General features: G+C 51.9%; 2 protein-coding genes across 9 annotated transcripts in view; one reads left to right on the forward strand and one right to left on the reverse strand.

The window, feature by feature from the left end:
* SLC5A11 (solute carrier family 5 member 11) overlaps window positions 1–2695 on the forward strand; it is a 32942-nt gene extending 30247 nt beyond the window's left edge. For all 3 annotated transcript variants that reach the window (XM_058680555.1, XM_058680556.1, XM_058680557.1), the window contains 2 exons: window positions 360–531; window positions 2392–2695. In XM_058680555.1, coding sequence (XP_058536538.1) covers window positions 360–531; window positions 2392–2597 — 378 coding nt within the window. In that variant the 3' untranslated portion in view covers window positions 2598–2695. The remainder of the gene's footprint in view (window positions 1–359; window positions 532–2391) is intronic.
* A 2557-nt stretch (window positions 2696–5252) lies between these two features.
* Window positions 5253–22386, reverse strand: part of ARHGAP17 (Rho GTPase activating protein 17) — a 46627-nt gene continuing 29493 nt past the window's right edge. Inside the window, exons 15-21 of one of the 6 annotated variants that reach the window (XR_009247609.1) lie at window positions 21034–21190; window positions 18792–19025; window positions 16795–16964; window positions 13015–13605; window positions 12014–12061; window positions 10328–10376; window positions 5894–6027 (exon numbers count right to left, since the gene is read on the reverse strand). Coding sequence is in view for 5 of the 6 variants with exons in the window: in XM_004586831.4 (XP_004586888.2) it covers window positions 5897–6027; window positions 13015–13605; window positions 16795–16964; window positions 18792–19025; window positions 21034–21190 (1283 nt within the window). In the remaining variant the exon portion in view is untranslated. Of the gene's footprint in view, window positions 6028–10327; window positions 10377–12013; window positions 12062–13014; window positions 13606–16794; window positions 16965–18791; window positions 19026–21033; window positions 21191–22386 lie in introns of all 6 variants that reach the window. The other 5 variants (XM_058681104.1, XM_058681103.1, XM_058681102.1 and 2 more) reach the window with 5 other exon arrangements.

Here is a 22386-nt window from a genome sequence, read left to right on the forward strand (position 1 = left end):
GGGAATTGTATGTGGGATCCTTCCTTCATAATTTCCCAGCCTTATTGATTCCGGTTACAGTGAACACAAGCAACTCTATTTGTATTCTGGTGGACTTCACATCACCCGAGAAATGGGCCAGGGAACTGGGCAAGCTGGAATGCCTCCTGTCTGGGTCCCACTGTGCCCTAGAGTTAGGATGAGAGAGGAGTGGCTCCAAACTGAGGAGGGAGAGGACTGTTAAGGGCAGGGAAGTAAGCCAGGTGCTCTGTGGGATGCGGAGTGGAGGCTTGTGGGGGTGGCCCCAGCTGGAGGTGAAGCCTGACCTTGAACTTGGGGAGGAACACACGTCCTCACCCTTGCTCTCGGCTCCTCCCTAGATCAGCCGCCTGACCTGGTTTACTCGCCACGACCCGGTGGTCCAGAAGCAGCAGCAGGGGGCGGCAGCCACTCCCGGGCCACCTGCCTTCTGTCAGAACGGGACCACTGAGACCCACAGAGCCGGCATCCAGCTGGAGATGGTGCAGGAGGGCGCATCCAAAACACACAGTGGTGAGTGGTCGCTGTCCGTGGGGACCGCAGCGTGGGATTATAGGGAACTCAGGAAATCACACCAGCCAGAGAAGCAGACAGACCGGGCATTCCAGCAAGCCCCTCGCACATGCCTTGCCCACTCTCGGGTCACTAGAGGAAGTTCCCATGAGCCTCGCCTGGGCCAAGCGGCAAAGACAGGCCAGCTAAGTGCCCGGCACACCTGGCATTGCAATCTGGTGCAACTCTGGCAGGGAGGGGGCATAGCTTTTATCCTGGCCAGATTTGGTGTAGCCCAGAAGTTACCATGGAAACACCTGGCACTGGCACGAGAAATTCCAGATTTCCAGCCACTCCTGAAAAAAGGGGAAGACCCAGCAACATGGGACCCACAGCGAGGGAGGTGCCAGAGGCTGTACAGCAGCTGCGGCTTCCCTGGGGGTGCGACTGCCATTTAGCCAAAGTCCTCACCCATCCCTGCTGTCTCCATGGCCCTGAGGCTGTGTTATCATGGCCACGGCTCTTTTAAAAACATTTTCTTAAATTAATGATTTATTATTTATTTGAAAGAGTTAGAAACAGGGAATGGTACATCTTCCATCCATTGGATCACTCCCCAGGTGGCCTCAAAATGGCCCAGCGGCTGGACCAGGTGGAAGCCAGGAGCCTGGAGCTTCATCTAGGTCTCCCATATAGTTTGCAGGGGTCTGAATTATCAGGTCATCCTCGGCTGCTTTCCCAGGAGTGCTAGCAGGGAGCTGGTTGAGAAGCAGAGCAGTGGGCCTGGTGCCGAGGCCTACTGGCTAAAGTCCTTACCTTGCATGTGTCGGGACTCCATATGGGTGCCGGTTCGTGTCCCAGCCGCCCCACTTCCCATCCAGCTCCCTGCTTGTGGCCTGGGAAGGCAGTAGAGAATGGCCCAAAGTCTTGGGACCCTGCACTCGTGTGGGAGACCTAGAAGAAGCTTCCTCTCTGTCTCTCCTCCTCTCTGTATATCTGACTTTCCAACAAAAATAAATAAATCTTTAAGAAGCAGAGCCGCTTAGCAGCTTAAGCCATTGCTTCTCTTAGTTTGCCCTATGTAAGTTGTAAAAATGTATTAATTTGAAAGTCAGAGTTATACGGAGAGTGGGAGAGACAGAGAATCTTCCATCTACTGACTCATTCTCCAAATGGCCACACTGGCCAGAGTCAGGTCAGCCTAAAGCCATGTGTCTGGAATTTATTCTGAGTCTTCCATGTGGCTGCAGGGTCCAAGGACTTGGGCCATCCTCTGCTGCTTTCCCAGGCACATTAGCAGGGAGTTGGATGGGAAGTGGACAGCTGGGACTGGGACATAACACATGGGTGCCAGCATCACAGGTGGTAATTTTACCTGCTATACCACAGCACCAGCCCTGGTTTTTAAACTTCGCTTTCAAATGTGTTTATTTATTTGAAAGCCAGAGTCATTGAGAGGCAGAGACAGAGAGCTCCCATCTTCTGGTTTACTCCTCAAATGGCTGCAGTGGCCAGGGGTGGTCCATGCTGAAGCCAGGAACCGTGAACTCCATCCGGGTCTCCCCTGTGAGTGACAGGGAGCCAAGGGGAGCCAGTTACCCACTGGCCCCCAGCATGCACATTAGCAGGAAGCTGGAGTTAGGAGTGGAGCCAGGACTTGCATCCAGGTCCTCTGACCCATGTCACAGCCCTCCCAAGCAGCCGGCTACACCACTTACACCGATGCTCACCCTTATGTGGAAAGTTCTCTACAGAGAGTCGGTTGGCTCTGCAGCACTGGATTTGAGTTCTGACTTCCTGGAAGAGGTGTAGGAAGTGTATATCGGGCAGGTAGGAGACATACAGCACCCTCATGAGCTTGCTTTGCTGGGTTCTCTGCAGGTGATGCCACCCCACAGCAGTCCAAGGTGCTCAGCGCCATCTTGTGGCTATGCGGGGTGGCAAGCAAGAGCGCCGAGGTGCCCCCGAGCCCAGCGGAACCCACCTTGGCGTCCCTGGAGGAAAACACGGTGGTGAAAAGGGCCCTGGACATCAACTGCCTCCTTTGCATCTGCTGCGCCTTCTTCATGTGGGGCTACTTCGCCTAGCATGCCGTCTGCCCGGGGCTCACTGCCCCCGCCGCCTCCTCAGCCCTGTTATTTTTTAATGCAAGAAAACAATAATAATAAAGCTTTTGTTTATTTACTGTGATGCTTCCCAGCTGTTTGGGGGGTCGTTTCACTCTTTTTCAAAGGGAAGCAAAACAACAATCACAAAAAATAAACAAAAACGCTTCCTGTTGCTGGCCAAATGTAAAGACCCCTTTCAGAACCTCCTAGACCAGAGGCTGTTTTTTGGAGGTCCCAGGGGACAGAAGCTTTTTAGTATTTTTTTAATTCCAAAGGTGTGTGCAGCTCGTCCACCTCCTGTCTTGTGCTCCTGAGAACTGCGTAGCTAAAAAGCCAGCTTTCAGCCGAGCCAGTCAGAGGATCTAAGATACAGAGCAGTTCCCTCCCGCCCTGAGAGACCCTCTCCTAATGTCCGCAGTCTCACTCTAGCCAGCCCCTCCCACTAGAGCCCCACCACGGGTTCCAGCTGGGTGCACACAGGCATGCCAATATTTTCTTGGTTATTAAAATATGCTTAACTGAGGTATGTGTAAGCTGAGTCCCAGCACGAGCAGAGAGGTTGGAAGCGGGGCACCAGTGGAATCCCTCCTCGTACCAAACATTCTCACACGTGGTGGCAGAGACGCTAAGGTGGCCCCTGTGGTGTCTGTGCTCTTGCTCTTGTCCCATCCCTTGCTCTTAGCCAGCAAAACAAGGCAGAGGTGACAGGATGTCACCGTTGTCACGTTATGTATTATGTGACATGCCCACCTTGTAAGCGACTCCGGCTTCTCAGCAGGTTCGCCTGGAGACGTTCCTCACTGGCTGGGTACTGGCTGGGAGGACAGCAACCACATGGGGTTAGCCCAAGGGCTGGGGAAGCAGCAGAGGGCAGCCTCTAAGTGCCAGGCAGGTGGGGAAACACTCCTGCACAGTCTGATCAGCACAGAAAACAGTCTGAGGTAGAGGTGAGATGGGCAGTAAGGAGACCCCTTAGAGGAAGCATGAGATGGCCCTACATCGAAGTTGAGACAATGGGAAAGGAGTGAAGGCAGGTGGACATTCTCCAGGAGGTAGAGTCAAGGTCACTGGGCGGTGCTTGCGGGCCCTTCCCCAGCATGAGAAACAGGGCAGCCCCAGGGAGCGGCGTCTGGTCAAGACCAGCCTCTAGCTGCACGGTTCCCAGGGGCACAGGGCAAGAGATTGATGAGCCAAGCAGTCACCGCCATGCACTCAACCCTGGGGTAGGAAGAGGACGGTCCTTGGCCACAGGCAGGCTGGGGAGGAGACAAGACCTTTGTTCTGAAGGTCACCCACTGGCCCCTGACAGTCAGGGCCTCAGGCCTGCTGTTCCTACAGCCACAAGGAAATGAAGTCCTTTCCCAGGCCAGTCTCCAGAGGACACCCCAAGCCCTGGCTGACACCTTGACTGTAGCCTGTAAGATGCTCCAAGGAGCTGGCTAAGCTGTGCCTGCCTCCTGACCCACAGCTTTTTCCAGGTGTGTTTGTAGAGAGCTGGATCAAAAGTAGTATAGCCAGGCCTTAAATGGGCACTCAGATATGAGGTGTCAGCACCCCAGGGTGTAGCTTCATCTGCAACACCACAATGCCAGTTCCTAGGCACATATTTTCAGTATAATACATGGAGAGAGGAGAAAGCATTTAAGCCTAGCCATTGAGATGCTTGCCTCCCACATCCGAGGGCTTGGGGTTCACTGCCCAGCCCCATTTCCAACTGCACCTTCCTATGAATGCAGACCCTGGGAGCCAGCTGTCATGACTCAAGTAATGAGACTGCTGCCGCCCACGTGGGCAACCTGGATTGAGTTCCCAGCTCCTGGCTCTGGTCCTAGCCCAGTCTTGGCCTCTGTGGGTATCTGGGTAGTGAGCCAGCAAGGAGGAGGGCTCGCTGCCTGCTTCTCAAATGAACAGCTCTAAGTGTGGAAAGGGCTCTCCGCAGGGCGAATCCACGAGGTCAGCTCACAGTGGGTGGATCCAGGCCCAGCGACCTGTAAGTCAGGGTCAGGTCCCTGACACACCCTAGTCCAACAGGGGAAGGTGAGGGCAGCCAACTCGGGTAGTGTGTGTCCTCTCGGGTCCCAGAGAGCAAGCCGCTTTATCTGGGTCACAGGGAGGGGCTGTCCCTTCACTTGGCTCCCCTTTCCCATCCTCTGTTCCCAGGTACTCCGATGCTGGGGGAGAAGTGTGTTGGAAAGGGCAGGAAAACATCACATCCTGGAAAAGAGGGGGCTCTCCTAGTCAGCCTCAAACTCCTGACGCTCACAGGCCAGCAGCACAGGGACTGGTGAGTCCAAGGGGACTCCCTGGACCATGGGCGCTTGCCGAGGCCGGTCAGAGTGTGGGAGGTCTCTGGGCCAGCCAGTGGCCTGCTTCCCTGCTGGGCCTGCTGCCTGGGCAGCTCAGCCTCCCCCATCCTACATCCCAGTTCCATTATCATAAGTGACCACACATGAGCACCTACATGCATACACACACACACACACCCCCACACACACATGTGCACACGACGCTTAGGCTGCAAGAATGACAAAGTTTTCATATAAACCACAGAATATATTTAATTCAAATTAACCATGAAACTAGAATATTGTTCGGTCCTTATCAAGTAGCAATTACATTTTTTTTCTTAAAAAAAAAAAAAAAGAGAGAGAGAACAGTACATTTCTTTCTACATTCTGGCAATCCAACAAGGCACAAGTCACATCCAGTTTGCCGAGGTGACAGAACCAGCAGTCACCATCAATGCTTGGGGTTTGGAGGGGTCTGCGGGGAGACAGAGAGCCTTCTGCACAGGAAATGGTTCTGCAGCGAGTCTGCAGGTGGAAGCTCCCTGCCAGCACAGGCAAATGCAAGTCTAAGGGACAGAGGGTAGGAGCCTTGCAGAATGAATGCACTTTGTTAAATAGGTAACGCATGGCTTCTTCCTCACTCCGGACAGCTGTGGTGCCACCTGCCTTAGCAGCGACAGAAGCGTCTCATACACGTCTAGCTATCTCTTTGCTTTTGCTTTTTTTTTTTTTTTTTTTTTGGCATTATGTCTTTACCCAAGTAAAGAGAAACGATTTCTTCAAGACACAGGTCAACAGGTCATTCAGCTTTAAGTGCCGGCCTCCGTGGTCTCCTTGAGCCAAGCAGAAGGTCGAGACCTGCAGGGGGAGGCCTCTCTCTCCCTTCACTGAAAGCTGTTCGCTGTTTGGTCTGCAAAGATAGGTGTGTCTGGCGCTCTGTCCCGCTCACGGGGGTGGACAGGGTCCAGGGCTGGGGGACAGTGCTATTCTTCACAGCGCGGTACTTTCCGTGTCATTGTCTATGTCCAGCAGGATGTGGCCAGGCACCTCTTTGCTCGCTGAGTCCGAGTGCATTTCGGGAAAGACGCTGCGAAGCGGCTCTGAGACCCTAGAGTTGATGTCTGGACAGAAACAGGAGACATGGTATGAAGGGATGTGCTGCCCGGCACCTGCTCAAGCCCCAGGACCACAGGACGTGTATGAGCCCATGCACACCCACAGTGCCCTGCTGCAGGCCTTGGCCACCTCTAGAAGTGCAGGCTGCCAGCCCTGCAGCCATGTGGCCCAGCCATTCCGGGTGGTCAGGCAGCCTTGGTGGATGCAAGCCTTGAGGGATTTGCTTGCTCTGATGGAGGAAAGGAAACCTCATGGCTACCAAGGCCTGGGATGCTCTAGCTGCAGCTCCTGAAACCTGGCAGCTGACAGGGAGAGCTCCTGAGCTGCTGCGTCCCCTCCTGCTGCTAAGGTCACAGTCACAACCTCATCACTAGTCAGAGTGTGGGCAGAATGGCTCGGAGAGGAGGGGCTGGCCTAGCACCATGGCCTCTTCCTGGCGGATGTTGCCCCCCCTCCAACATTCCTACACACTGCCTCATTCCCCTAGATGGACACTCATTGAAGGAGACCACCAAATCGCTGTCCACTATTGGCTTTCTCTCCCCTTTCGCATCCATCTAACTCTCTTGTCACATCTTACTACGTCAGCTGAAATTCTTGTAGATGGTGAATACAGGGTCCCCAAGCCAGTGTGCCTCATTTTCCTTGTTCACACGATGAACGAGACCAGTGGGTTTCAGCATCATTCATTCCAAAACAGGTGCCCTGCACTGTTCTCCCTGCTGCGGGTCCACAGTGAATTAGACAGACCCAGACCTCAGTCAGGTGCAGGTGTCAGGTTGTGATCTCAGAGACAGAAGGGATGGTCTCTCTACCAGGTGGGGCTCCCGCAGACCAGGGGAGCCCTGTTCGGTATTGTAGGGCTGGTGTAAGGACAAAGGGACATGCTGAGGCATGCGGTGGTTTTACTCAAGTTATAGGAGGGGCAGAGCCACACCACGTCTGCCCCTGCTGCTGACACTGCTTTTGCCTTCTTTACTCCCCCAAGTTCCAGCTCCTCCAGTTCTGAGCCATGCACCTGTGCACTTCCAGGGGCACCTCCTCTTCTCTCGTGACCCAGGATTGGTGGACCCGGCCCTCAGGGTGTCCTGCGCACCGTCACTCTGAGAACTTTCTAGTGTCTGGTGTTAATGAGTTCAGGTGCTGAATGTCTTTTAGGTCATTCAAGTGTAGTGGAAGCTGTCAAAGCAGCTGAAGTGCACGGAACTGCACCACACCTCCTGTACAGCCAGCGGTGGTCCCCACATACAGAACCAAGGCGTTGAGTGCTCGTCCCTGGCAGACTGGCAGTCAACGTGGGCAGAGACCAAATGACTCGTGGTGCTCAGAGTATGCCCAGTGCTTGGATGGCAGCTGCTCAGTCAGTCCTGTGGCTGGGCACTGGATGGCTGGATGGATAGATGCAGAGTTACCTAAAGTAATCATCCTCCAAGTGCCCCCTTCTGTCTTCCAGCCAAAAAAGAAAAAAAGCCATGTCTCAGAGGCAACACTGACAGAAGAAAACCAGTGCAGCTTCAATTCCTTCCTCATCGTCCTGATCCAATAAGACACACGAGGCCCCCAGCCAGTGTCTCTCCTCAGCATACCCACGGCCTGGTGGCACTCGCTGAGATTTCTATTTGTGAATACCTTATATTTCCAGGCAAGCTAACACCTACCGGTTCCAAGCAAAAGAGCTATCTTTTTCTATTACTCATGCACCCCAGACTGGTACTTTCCTGAGTTTCTCCAACTATTTACGATGAACACAGAACTGATCATGCATCCAGGAAGACAAGTGGGTGGTGGGGACATGCAGACAGCCCCATCCTGCTGGCTCCTGGCCCTTCCGTGCGGTTTCCTCAGCTCCTCTGTCCTCCAGGACTCATTCCACGAATGAACACAAAGGAGTCTGTGTAGATGCAGGCAGTAGGAGACGTGAGGGCACCGCAAGCACAGCCAGTTTTCCCAAAGAGCCTGGTCGTGGGTCACACCAGTGAGCACTTCCTGGAGAGCAGAGATTGCTAAGGGCTCCCACACACTGTCACCTCATCCCACGATCCCAAAGCAGTTCTGAGGCCAAGACAAGAAACAGGGGTGGTGAGGGGCTCTGCTTCTCTTCGCCCGAGGCGGCATTACCAGCCCTGGACAGGAGAGGGCACCCAGGCAGACTGCCTGGACTCTGAGTCTTAAGGAACACAATTTTCCAAACCACAAAGGACTTTGAATTCCCACTGTCGCAGAGCATGGGTGACGTCTGAAACATGGAAAAATAAAACAGGAAAAAAGAGTGATGCTATAGCAAGCATCTGTTTTTCAATTTACTTATTTTCATTTAAAAAAATTATTTGTATTTGAAAGTCAGATTTATAGAAAGGAGGGAGAATCTTCCATCTGCTGATTCACTCCCCAAACGGCCAAAATGGCTGGAGCCGAGCTGATCTAAAGCGAGGAGCCAAGAGCTTCTTCTGGGTTTCCCATGTGAGTACAGGGTCCCAAGGACTTGAGACATCCTCTACTGCTTTCCTAGGCCGTAAGCAATCAGCTGGAGCAGAAATGGAGCAGCCAGGACACGAACCATGCCTATATGGGATGCCAGTCCTGGCACACAGATTAGCCTGTGAGCTACAGCACCAGCCCCACTTCTTTCTTTTTTTTTTTTAAGCTTTATTTTATTTTTATTGGAAAGTTAGATATTCAGAGAGGAGGACAGACAGAGAGGAAGATCTTCTGTCTGATGATTCACTCCCCAAGTGAGCACAATGGCTGGAGCTGAGCTGATCCAAAGCCAGGAGCCAGGAACTTCTTCCAGGTCTCCAATGCGGGTGCAGGGTCTCAAGGCTTTGGGTTGTTCTCAACTGCTTTCCCAGACCACAAGCAGGGAGCTGGATGGGAAGTGGGGCTGCTAGGATTAGAACCGGCGTCCATATGGGATCTCAGAACGTTTAAGGCGAGGACTGTAGCTGCTAGGCCATGGCGCCGAGCCCCCCCGCTCCAATTCTAATCTCCCTCCCTGTAAATGTGCATGGGGGAGCAAAGAAAGATAACTCCAGTGCTTGGGGAGATAACTCAGGTGGGATAAAGCTCCTGGCTGTGCTCTGGCCAAGATTCAGTTGTTGCAGCCATTTGGGGACTGAGCCAGTAGAGGCTGCCCCCAACTCCACTCCTCTTTAACTTTCAAATAAATGAAATCAGTCCCTGGGGCCGGCAACGATAGAGGGCGCCACTTGTGACGCAGCACCCCACTGGAGTTTAGGTTTGAGTCCTGGCTGCTCCACTTCTGATCCAGCTCCCTGCTAATGTGCCTGGAAAGCTGCTGAAGTTGGTCCAAGTATCTGGGTCCCTGCCATCCAAGGGGAGACCAGGATGGAGGCTCTGGGCTGCGGCCTGGCCCGGACCCAGCCACTCTGGCCAACTGGGGATAGAATCACAAAAAGGAACTGCTCTCAATCCCCTTTTCTGTCTTTCAAATAACTAACTAAATCCTTACAAAAGAGATAACCACAGAGTGAGCCAGCAGGTGACTAGACGTAGGACTGCTCTGAGAGCAACTTGTTCTATCCATCAGACAGGAGTGAATAACTCACGGGGATCCACAGGCCCATCATCTTTAATCCACCAAGCAACAGTTGCCAGCAAAAATAGGTAGGCAGCAGGTGTTTGATAAGGTGGCGAAGATGCTGCTCAGGATGTCCACTCTCAAACAAAATTTTAAAAAGGAAAATCAGGTGGCAGATCAGCATCAAATCGGAGATGCCTGGGCCCTGCCCCCAACCTCCAGTGTCTGCATTCCAGAAGGCTGGGCCTAGGCATGCTTCATCTGTAACTCTCATTAAAACTGCTCTTCTAGATAAACATAATAAACCTATCGTTTCTTTAGACCCACGGTATTACTGAGAACTGTAAGAGGTGCCTGCAAAGTCTCATCTAATTTTGTCCCTTCCACAATCCTCTGACAGATGTCACCGGGCTACAGATCAATCAGGCTGTGCCTCGCCTTGTGTTACACAGAGAGGTCAAATTCTAACCTGGGCAGGTCTGACTGCAGCATGTGTTCTCTGCCTGCCTGCCACAGACAAGGGAGAGGAAATGCAAGCAGTGACCGGGCCAGCCCCGTCACCACCTGTGACACATCTGTGAACACTTAGCATTCGGAAGGGCCGACAGCAGGCACTGGACAAAGCCAGTCCTCCTTTAGTGCATGCGCTGTTAGCAGGGATGCAAGCAAGGTGGGGTTAGGGGGACTGGTTAGTAACAGGCATTAGTGCGCAAATATGATCACACGGCAGCGCAGATGCTTTGGCCAATCAGGTGCCTTTTCCTTACCATTAAATACTCCAATTTGAGTTCTGACTGAATATGGCAGGTCATACATCTAAATTAGTTAATAAAATGATTGAATTAGAAAATTCTTTGCTGAAATCTTATTTTAAAAACAGCAATGTATAAGCTCTCTGACTTGGGAATGAGAGCCCCATAGCAGTCTCAACACAGTTAAGAGGAGGAGGCTCAGGCAACGGCAGGATCCCTCCGTCCTGTTTGGGGCTGGGCTGCAGAAGGTGGCTGCCAAACCTCCTTGGCAGCAGTAGTAACCTCCCCCGAGGCCTTCAACTAACCCAGGCCTTAATCCAGCTTATGATTCATGTCTTAACTTCAACGCCTGTCTAGAATTTTCCAAGTGAAAACAGGATGTCACCACAGAGGACTGTCCTGCTCCAGGAAGTGATGTCTTTCCTCTTCCAGATCCAAGTGGCTACACCTAAGAAAGCTTGACAGAGCGGCACGACCAACATGAACTGACCATGAATTCTGAGTGGTGGAACTGACCATTAACGTCCAGTGGCGGGAGTCCAGAGGATTCCAAGAGGTTAGAGGTTAATTCTGTGATACGGAGGTCATTCTGGTGATGGGGAATTTCTTAAGTTAATAAGGATTCAGAGTTAACCTCAAGCACCTGGAAGGTGGGGTCATGCCTGTGCCCTCCTCCAGGTTGCACTCTGGGGGGTGGATGCTACAGCACAGCATGTTAAGCTGCCTCCTGGGTGCCTGCACCCTGCAGTGGAGTCCCTGGGACTGGGTGCTGGCCACTCTGCTTCTGATACAGCTCCTTGCTAATGCACACCTTGCAGGCAGCTGATGACAGCTCGAGGACTCGAGCCCTGCCATCCACGTGGCAGACCTGCTCGGAGTTCCAGGCACCCTGCTACCCTGCTTCGGCCTGGCCCAGCCCTGCCTCTGGCCATTTTGGAGGAGCCAGCAGACAGAAGAATCCTGACCTTCTGATCTCCCTTTTGCCTTTCAAATGAACAAAAATAAATATTAAAAACAAAAAGATTGCAACTCTGGTCTGTCTTCCCTTTTTGGGACAAAGAGAAAAACCTTACTCAGGCCAATGTTGTGAACACTCAGGCCAATGTCGTGAACATGGTGGCTAGGAAGCACACCCCCAGGACGGCTTAGGGGTCCACTCGGCTGGTTAAGGCAATTGCGCACTTCCTGCAAGCCTCTGCCGCCCAGATGGGGGCCCCGAGGCAGACTGAGCAAGGCTCATGCTGCTGAGGAAAGCAAAAATGTCAGCATGTTGGAATGCAAAAGATCTTGGGGAGAGACTTTTTTTTCCCTGTTGGGAGCTTCCAACATCAAATTAAAAAGATCCATGCAGTTAACTTGCAACTAAAGATATCAAAATGAAAAAGTGAAGCTTAAGACACAAGGGCGGGGGGGTGGGCACGCTTCTCTGTGCCAATAGCACCCACACTCTCTCTGATTGGCTGGATCCTGGATCCATCATTGACCAGTCACTCCCTCTGAGAGCTCCGGAGAGGCTCAGCAGCAGACGCACAAGATATCGTTACCATCTTATCTGAGCAGGCTCTGCCGCTCAGTGGCCTCGGGCGCCTGGCCACTCCTGACCATGGGGGGGGGGGGGGCACAAGCACACACACGGCACACGGCTAAGCAGGAACGCTTGGGGCTACGGTGCAAGCTGCTTGCGGGGGGGTGGTTACAGACCTTAGTCCTGGAAACCTTCCCCACCTGTGAGGGCGCTAGGAAGGGCATCTAGGGGGAAAAAAACAAGCAAACAGACCAATGTGGCTTTGTTGTTTTCAAGATGAATGCCCTGGTATCATCGGGGGGAAAGAAAAGTTATTAACCATTCATAACACATGGAAATGATGCATTCTCTCCTGTTCACAGCTCAGCTGACCCTCGGCACGTGGGTGTGTCCAAGGTGTATTTTCAGCTGAGCAGTCCTACAGGATGGGGAGAGAAGCAGGAGGCATGCTTTAAGTTCTTCTCAAATGTGTCTCCACTTAGTATAACTGAAAATTAGGTGGTTAAAAGAAATGAGTCCAGGCTTTAACGATCACTTATTAAAAATAAAAAAATAAAAAAAAAACCAAAAAACCACCTATCCACTTAAAATTTAATAGTAAATTAGAGCATATGGAATGGAATTTATTTAAAAGCACCATGAAATAAAATGGCCATGCTCTGGATGTCTGTTGCCACTAACAACCTTCTATAGAGTCCCCCACTCAAACAGGCCTCCCTGGGGACACCTGGACAAGTGCCAGAACCGTCCGGCCACGCCCCTCTGGCAGGCTCTTGTCCCACAGCTTCCAGTAAGGCAGAAAGCACATTCTTTAAAGTTAGACCTACATCTGTCACTCACTAGGATTCTTCTGCCTCTTAGAAGGGAAAACAAATGTTTCAATGAGAAATTCACTAAGAAACAAATTTAAAGCTCACGTTACACAAAACCTTCCCCATCTGGATTAAAGGTTGCTGTACACAGTAGAATGTAAACGTAGAAGGGTCTTAAACCACAGACGGGAACTGTGACTCAGGGGCCAGAAAGCTCTAGAGCCTCGCATTACACACTTCAGACCTTGTGGGTCCCATGGTCTCCGCCACAACTGTGCAGCTCGGCTGTGTGGGCCCAAAAGCAGTGAAGGACGCACAGCGGGCCGGCCGTGAGCCACGGTGACTCGGCCTGGGCTCCTACTTACCCGTGACGATTTTGGAGGCTGTGGGTGCTGTGCTGCTGAGGCTGCCGTCGCCCGCTGGGTGGGTGCCGGGCGGGTGCGGGGGTGGGGGCATGCTGGGCCGGTTCCTTGGCTTTGGCACGGGTCTCGGTCTCGGGAGGGTGCCAGTGTGTGGCTGTGCAGTCTCAGGGTGACTTCCCACCTGGGTGGCTGGGGGGCCGGGGTTCTGTTTTCCCAGGGGTGGAGTACTTGGAGGTGTTGGAGTCTGGGGTGGGGTGTGAGGCGGCTGCTCAGGTCCATGCTCGCTGGGCAAGGCCACGGGCTTGGTGTGCGTCAGTGACGTGGCCTGCGTCGGGGGCTGCGGCGGCGGGTGACTGGGAGCTTGTATTGGAGACTGGCTGCTCGAGTACCTCCGGGGAGCCGAGAGCTGCGCAGTGGCGGCGGGCTGGCCGGGAGCCTGGCCTGGGTGCTGCGGGGGCGGAGAAGGACTTTGGCTGGACGACTTTGGGGATGGGCTGGGTGGAAGCTGCGACGTTCCTGGAGAGCTCTGGCCCCCAGGGTGGCCAGGAGGTGGGTTTCCTGGTTTGGGGGGTGCTGGTGCCGGCTTCTTCACTGCTGCACAGAGGAGAAAAATGTCCTTTAGCAAGAGCAGCAGGCTGAGCGCCCGCACAGCCTGGGTGGGAAGCCACAAGTGAGCTCACTAGGAATAAACCACGACCAGGCCACGGACCCAGTGCGATGGGGACAGGGGCACCTCACTCGTCTCTTCACCCCCATGCAAAACCCACAGTCCGAGTACAACCGTCAGGACACTTTCTTCCAAATGGCCAATGCACACCCCCAGGGGTCAAGGCCATGAACAAACAGGGAAGACTGAGACACTCCCACCAGGGCAGAGACTAAGGACACACGATGACCAAACGCCATGCTGGCCCTGGAATAGGATTCCAGGACAGAATCTGGACATCGGCGGTAGAACCAAGGAAATCGAACCACAGCTCAAGGGAACAGTAATGCACCCAGGTTGGTTTAGAATAAATGCACCCCGGTGAAGTCAGAGGCCAACAATGGGAAAAGGGGCTAAGGGGCCCATGGGCAACTCTCACAGGTGTGGTTTGTACAACTTTTCTGTAAACCTGAAATTCTTCTAAAATGAAGTTTATTTTTTCAATAAAGATTTCTTCTTATTGGAAAGGCAGATTTACAGAAAGATCTTCCACCTGCTGGTCCACTCTCCAGACGGCAGCAATAGCCAGAGTGGAGCCGATCCAGCACCAAGATGGGCCCTTTCCTAAGTTGGCTCTGGTACAATTCTACGCACTGCCACCCACACATCCCAGCAGGCAGGGCCAGTGGCAGGAGGAAGATTCACAGCCATACCCCAAGGACTGCCTGGATTCTCTAGCTCTCTGTCCTTCCTGCACTAGCAGGTGCCCCGTGCACAGGGCCTGGAACTTAGCAGTGAAACAAGCAGAGTCCACTCTGCTGTGCTGGCCTGGAACACAGAGGATATGCTCCTTCAGCAACAACCCAGTGTCAGAGGAAGCCTGGCCCTTCTCTGCCCACTGCCGGAGTGGAGTATCTTCTGTGTTGACCAAGTTTCTCACCAAGCATCACTGGGGTGGGGCGGGAGGAGAGTGGGGAGGTGTACAGCATTGCTCTAAAATCAACAATAGGAAGAACTGAGCTCTGCTAAGGGGAAAAAAGCCTAGTTCCACTGGGGTCATGGAGTATCAAGTGGGGGCAGGCTCCCTAAATTTTTACAAATTTAGTATTATTATTATAAGTGTAGATTTTACAGAGAGAAGGAGAGACAGAGATAGCTTCCATCCTGCTGGTTCATTCCCCAGATGGCCACACTGGTCAGAGCTGAGCTCATTCAAAGCCAGGAGTTTTTTTGGGTCTCCCACATGGGTACAGGGTCCCAAGGCTTTGGGCCGTCCTCTACTGCTTTTCCAGGTCACCCGCAGGGAACTGAGTGAGAAGTGGAGCACACAAACAGGTGCCCATAATGGGATGCTGGCGCTTGGAGGTGGAGGATTAACCACCGAGGTGACATGCTGGTCCCACGTTTCCTGGAGATTTCTAGGAGGTCTGGACTGCGGACAGGGAGATGTGCGTGCTGGGAAGATGGGCTGCTCTGGCTCCGTGTCCTTCTCTGGGAAAAGGCCTCTGCACAGAACACCGACAGCCCTGAGGATCTATGCAAGTAGGCACTTTCACCCACTGGGTTTCACTGTGGCCTTGGGAGGTGTTTCATCTAAAGAGTCATTTACACCCCAGCCATTCCAACTGGATGGTTTTCAATGGCAGAACTACTACCTATCCCGTGCCCCCAGTCCCGGCTACATAGTGCTAAAAACAACGTGGATTCAAAAATGCATTCACTGCATGTAAAATGCAGTTGCTGTAGCAAAATCGCTGTTTCTGGGCTCATGAAAAGCACACGCGACTTTTAGAGGGGTTGTCCGTCTAACACCAACAAAGGCAGTCAGGACCTGGGATAGGGTCCCTCTCTGTGGAACTGAACGCCTTTGTTGAATCACTACTCTTTCTCCCCTGAGTGGCATGAGCAATACTGACGGGGCTTCCTGTGCATTGCACAGTACATACTGGCACCCTGGTGTCTACCCACCAGCTGTGAAGGGCCTCCATGGCCTACACGTGCCTACCTTTAGTGCCAACCAAAACGCCTCCAAGCATTACCAAAGGCTCCCAAGGGCAAAATCATGCCCAGTCTTTAAGTGCCTATTAAACCCACAGATATTAATTGTGTGCCCACTGTGTGACAGGCCTGGTGCAAGGGCTGGGCACATTGTGGGGCATAAGATAGTGAGATCTGCTCGGAGGGCTGGCAACACACTACAAAGCAGAATTTATGAATTTCAGATGGAGAGAAAGGTTCTGAAATTAGAGCAGCAGGGAGGGCGTTTGGCACAGGTTATGTGTGTAGGATGCCAGTATCCTGTAACAGAGGGCCTGGGTTCAAAATGCAGCTCTGCTTCCAATCCCAGCTTCCTGCTCACGGCCCTGCCAGGCACCCAGCAACGGTCCAAGCCCTTGGCTTCCTGCCATTTACTTGGGAGATTCAGATGAAGTTCCTGGATCCTGGCTTTGACCTGAGCTAGCTGTTACAGACATTTGGTGGAATGAACCCGTAGACAGAAGATCAATCTCTCTCTCCCCCTTTCAACCCCCTGGCTTTCCGTTTTTTTTTCTCCTTCTATCACCCTTGCATTCAAATAAATACTTTGGGCCACATGAAGATACAAGACAGAATGTTTTGGAAGAGAAACCGAGCATAGCAGCTCTAAGGAGGGCGTGGGTTTAGTCCATCCATGGTCAGTGAGCAGAATGTGGTGAGGGGGCAGAGGGTGGGAGCTGAGTTCAGGGATAGCCCGGGCTACCATGGGGAGAAGCACTGGACAGGTGGGCAGGAACAGCCCAGATTATGTGAAGCAGGACCCAGAGAGCCAGGGCCTCAATGCAGAAGGGACAGTGTCTCCCCAGCCCTCCAGGCCTGGGTAGTACAAGGCTGCAGTGGTCCCCAGACGCAACAAGGGCTCAGCACACCACAGTTCTGCCCAACGGGGAGAAATTTGTTACATTTTGCAATTCCTAAGGGGCAAAACATATTCTTACACGCCTGCTTCTCTGCTCTAGAGTTGGTCATTTTTCTTCCAAGATTTTCCTCTTTGGCGACTGTCCCCACTGCTATTCCCATGATGGCCACAGGGAAGACCTGTCCAAAGGCTCCCCCAGGAGTGAATCCTTCACTCACTGCAGGGTGAAGGCAGTACTGACCTCGGCGCACGGCGTGAGGGCTGGGGCCTGCTGCACTGTGGCTGGTACCTGCTGAGAGCTGGTGAGAGCCAGCAATTGCTTGGGCCTGGCTTGGGCCAGTGGTCAGTGGACTGCTGTTTCTCCCCGGTGCAGGGACAGCTGTGGGCACAGCATCCTTGGGCTTGGGAGGACTAAGAGGGAATAAAAATCAAGTTAGATGTCAAACTTGGCCAGCTGGGAAATCTCAACCTATGATCAAACATAAGATCCCAGCTGAGTCTGCCCTTCAGCAGAGAGCCTGCCACTTTAAGTAGCCCTCATAGAGCCTGGGAAATTAAGGGGTCACTTGGTGCCACACGGGACACACTGAGTGCCACACACATTTTAGGAGATTCATTTCATCAGACTGGCCCCCCTTAAGAAATTTCCAACTCTACCCTGCTTGTATTTAAACTGGAAATTGAAAAATAAAAAGCTTCCAGAATTTTGACAGGTACAAGGCATGTAACTCAAAGTTCCAAATTGGTGGTACAGAGCAAACTTTGCCTAGAACATTTGAAACCAAACATTACAGCAGCATTTTGTCAAGATCATCAGAGTGAATGCTGTTAGTAAAATACCTGCAGAATATAATAAAAACAGCAAAGAAAAGTTTGCCCAGCTGTAGTGAAGACTAGTGTTTTAAACAGCTAACCTTGATTATACCAAATCAAATGTCAGAAGCAAATGAGAATGAATGAATTTTCCTAAATTCATTAGCAAATACATGAACAGAAGAGTGGTTACTGACAAACCAACATGGAGGCTACAATGAGCGCTTGACATCCTACTAAGTTTTAAGACAATGTTTCTAAAGGGAAAAAAAAAAATGAGCTTCTTCAATTTTTGTGAGTGAAAAGTGATTGAGAATGCATTCAAAGGTCAGCGGTGACTGAACCTAAGCAGGTTCACACTCCATGGGCCCAGAGCAAACACATCTTGTGTATGGGGGTTGGAGGGAGAAATGTGTGAATAAACAGGCCAGCATGTTTCATGAACATTCATTAGGGGACTTCCAAAAGTTCATGCAGAAGGAATTAAAAGATGTTTACTCTGATGCAAACAATTTTGAAGCCCAAGCTTAGCTTCATCATCATATACATTTCCCACCAACTTATTAGAGACGCCTGATACTTTATTTCAGTTACAGCCACTTAGTTCTATGTTGGTGGCCAGAACAGAACAAATGATGAAGAGATCTGAGCACACCACGTATGGTACGGCTCGTCTCCTGCAGCAGCTGCTGCTTGGGACCACAGAAGACACCAACTGCACCAGCTCTGGTGACTGTCTGCCCAGGGCATTGTGGGGAACTGAATGAACACAACTTAGTATCTCAAGTTCAAAGGCACCTTCTCGTGTGGTTGCTGTCCATTTGCGGCCCACACTTGGTAGCGTAGCACAAAGTTAAGCAACCTCCTGAGCCTTTTTAAGAAAAACTATCACTGGATTTTCCAGCTTGTACTTATATGTCAATTCCCCTTCAACACTGAGACAGTCACGGAGTGGGGGCAGTCACAGTCCCTTCGTGTGCCTAGCACACATCAGTGACTCAGTAAATATCTGGTTAAACGAATGAGTGAACAAGGAAAGAATGAATACCAGGAATGTTATTTGACAATGTGCTATACTGAAATGCCGACTAGTTTGCATACTGGATGACAAAAGAAGCAAATAGTAGCATGGACAGACACCAGACAGGGCCACAAACTTGATGATATTATCAGACACCCGTTGGCTTCTAGCTCCAAACCAGCACAGCAAAGAATGCACACAAGCGTTGCTGACATTTGAAAACAGAAAAGGAAGCAAGCAATGTGCAGTCTTTTCTGTCTTGCCAACTGGAGGAGTGAACGGCAATCGAGTTCACTCCACACCACAGTGGTTCTTTGGGCATAGCTGCCAGGTCCAAAAGCTGACCACCTGCCAAGAGGGCTGGGCCCATAGCCTCTACTCCCAGGAGAAGTTGGTCTCCTTACCTGCTGTCGCCCGGGCTCAGCCCCTGCTCCAGGACGCCCGCAGAGGAGGAGACAGCCCCACCCCCTGAGCTGCCGTCAGCCCTAGAGCTCTGGGGAGTGGGCTCTGGGCCTGCTGGCGCCAAGGTGCTGCCATCCGTGGGTGGGAGTGGCGGCTGGAAAGTGGGGGACATGTGCTTTCTATTTAGAGTGCCACCCCGCCGGTGGGCCTGGAAGTCCATAAGCTTCACACCAAAGCTACACAGAGAGAAGAAACAGTCAACACACCATGCGAGCCGACGGCTGAGACAGAAGCCCGTCGGTCCACACGTGTTAAAACCACGCATGCGACGGTCACCCAGCTTGCCCAGCATGCAGCAAAGCGGCACAGACCATATCCATGGTCATCCCTACTACTAAGGCAAGCAGTTCAACTTGGCTTTGAACCTGGGCCAAGCCAACGGGTGTGGTGCTGCTCCATGTCCAGGTGGGCGAGCCACTGAAGACACACAGGCCGGCTGCAGCCTGAATCGCATCACGTGAAGGCTTCCACGCTATCTAATTCTATCTATAAAAACTGTGTTTCTGGAAGGAGATGGAGGTCGAGACGAGAAGGTCTCCTGGTGGCAAGGGGGGCCATCACACTGCCCCTGGACCGAGATGGGATGGGGGAACATTCGTTCAGTGCAGAGGAAGGAATACATTTCCTGGGAAAAGATCTGCTTTGGGAGGGGAATGGTGTCTGCGGAGCAGTCTAGAAGGGACACTGGCTTCTTATAGAAGTCTTTAGTGTCTGAATTTGAAAAAAAAAAAATTCAGTTCAGGGGGCCTGGCACAATAGCTTAGTGGCTAAAGTCCTTGCCTTGCATGTACCTGGATCCCATATGGCTGCTGGTTCTAATCCTGGCAGCCCTGCTTCCCATCCAGCTCTCTGCTTGTGGCCTGGGAAAGCAGTCAAGGACAGCTCAAAGCTTTGGGACCCTGCAACTGTGTGGGAGACCCGGAAGAGGCTCCTGGCTTCAGATTGGCTCAGCTCCAGCCATTGCGGCCACTTGGGGAGTGAAGCAGTGGATGGAAGATCTTCCTCTCTGTCTTTCCACATTTCTGTGTATCTGAATTTCCAATAAAAATACAATAAATCTTAAAAAAAAATTTCAGTTCAGGGCATAAGAGTTGTGGCTCCCGGATCTAGTGTGTGCTGGGTCGGTTGGCAGGGAGCATTTTCCCTGGCACGCAACTGGTAACCCTGTGCTGTGTGCGCCCTGGACTCCCAGCACCGCAGTTTACAACTTGAAACCTATGAGAATGAATTCTGTGGTGGGCAGTGTTTTTTTTTTTTTTTGAGATACTACTGACATGTCTGAATAAGGGTTCAGATTGTCCAACTTCTGCACAGAGTAACTATGTTTCAGAGCAACACAATAGCAAAGTAAAGCATTTTCTTTGCTAGGCACAAAAAGAAAAAAAAAAAAACAAAGCAAAACATAACATCTTACTGCAGGATTGAGTGACTGAAATAAGAGCATATCATTCCATGTTAATGTAAAATTCTTTGCAGCAGTATTATCACACATATGCAAGAAAGGCACGTTCCTTCCGAAAGGAATCCTAACCCTGGGCGTTGCTGGTGACTACAATGGCACTTCACATCCACACTGGGCAGGCTGGCAGCTGAAGGTGACAAGCTCACAGTCCTATTTACCCTTAGGAAGTCCCACCAACCTCCCATGCCAAGGGATACTGTTGCTCACCCGGCCCAGCACAACCGCCTCTCCTTCCAAACTGACAAACACGGGCGGCTCCAGATGAACATCAAGTTCAGCAGCTGGTGTGGACTGTGAGGCCAGGCTGCACGGCAAATATGCCCTCCAATCACCCAATCACCCAACTCGTGGGGAGAGGGCTCTGCTCTCACATTCAGTGCCACACCAAAGTCCACACGCGTCCCTTTTCTTTCCTCTCTCTTTGGGTGCAATCTGTAACGTGTGTATGATGCTGTTCCACTGCAGAGCTGACCCACACACCACGAAGCAAAGCTTGAGCGCCCGTAAGCTCACGTGTTAATGCAGAAGCATTTGACTCTATGGCCAGATAACTGCTCAGAAATACCTACCACCTGAAAACCATGTGGGCTCTGCCAGTCACAGATACACAGGGAGCCACTCTCACGCCCCAAATCCACTGTGCCAACACTAGATGGCTCAGCTCTAATGCTTCTCCTATGCAAATCTATCACTGGTTTGGAAGTGACCAGCTCTCAACATACCTCTCCTTCTTCAGCAAGTCCCCCTCCATCACCGCCATGCTGGCAGGCCGCTTCCTTTCCAGGGTCCCTGAGTCAGAGTCGTTTCCAGTGTGGGTTGAGTGATTAGAGTTCGGGGGGGTGAGAGGTACAAATGCTTCTGATACATTGAACTCCACCTCTGTGGGAAGACAAATGTATGAGACCCGGAGCAGAGGCAGCAAGGCAGCTCTCAGACACCCCCACTGCAGGAGCCTGCAGCTCCCAGCACTCCCACTGTAACAGTGATTTAGCAAGCCAGTGGGAGATAAAGTAGGAGAAATAGACACACGGAGAGGAGGTCTGATTCAGAAGGTGAGTTACGCAACTCATTTGCTTTCTCTTTTGTAGTTAAAAAAAAAAAAATTACAGGAACCCCAAAAATCAGGGTGGCTGCATCTGAGTTCCACTTCCGTTTCTGGTTCTAGCTTCTTGCTCCTGTGCACCTGGGAGGTGACAGTTCAAGTAGGTGAGTCTCTGCCACCCACATGGGAGACCAGGACTGAATTCTAGGCTGCTGGCTTTTTTATTTTTAAATATACAGAGAGGAAGAGTTTCATCCAATGATTCACTCCTCCAGCAGCCGCATTGGCTGGAGCTGAGCCGATCTGAAGCCAGGAGACAGGAGCCTCTTCCAGGTCTCCCATGTGGGTACAGGATCCCAAGGCTTTGAGCTGTCTTTGACTGCTTTCCCAGGCCACAAGCAGAGAGCTGGATGGGAAGCAGGGCCACTGGGTCATGAACTGGCACCCATATGGGATCCCACTGCGTTCAAGGTGAGGACTTTAGCCACTAAGCTATCGTGCCGGGCCTGCTTCTGGTTTTCTGCCTGGCCCAGTCCTAGCTGTTGCAGGAGTTTATGGAGTGAACCAGCAGACAGAAGCCCACTCTCCCTCCCTTGTATTCCCTTTTCCTGTGTCTGCCTTTCAAATAAAATGAAGTAAACTTTAAAAATTCACAGAATATAAAAAAAAAAAATGAGCATAGTTTACTCGAATCATTTAAAGTGAGAGATGTTTTTACTTTGCTATAACAGAACTAAAAGGCACCATCAAGGGTGCACTACCTCGAGGGGCATGCAGGAGCCAACGCCTTAGCGGGAAGCCACCTGTACCCATCACCTCTCCTGGGCAACATGCCTGAGCGAGGAGTGAATGTGATGAGGGATGCCAGCCCAGCCCTCACCTCACGGGACGTGGCAACCGGAGAGCTCTCACGGGACAAGCGATAGGAACTCCAGACTCTCGATCCTGGCTCCCTCAGCACCTCCAAAGGAGGCCCAGGGGAACTTCTGGGGATCCCAAGACTATATCAAATCCTGACTTGAATATCTGTTGG

This window comes from Ochotona princeps, chromosome 24, assembly GCF_030435755.1.
Source record: "Ochotona princeps isolate mOchPri1 chromosome 24, mOchPri1.hap1, whole genome shotgun sequence".
Lineage (NCBI taxonomy): Eukaryota > Metazoa > Chordata > Mammalia > Lagomorpha > Ochotonidae > Ochotona > Ochotona princeps.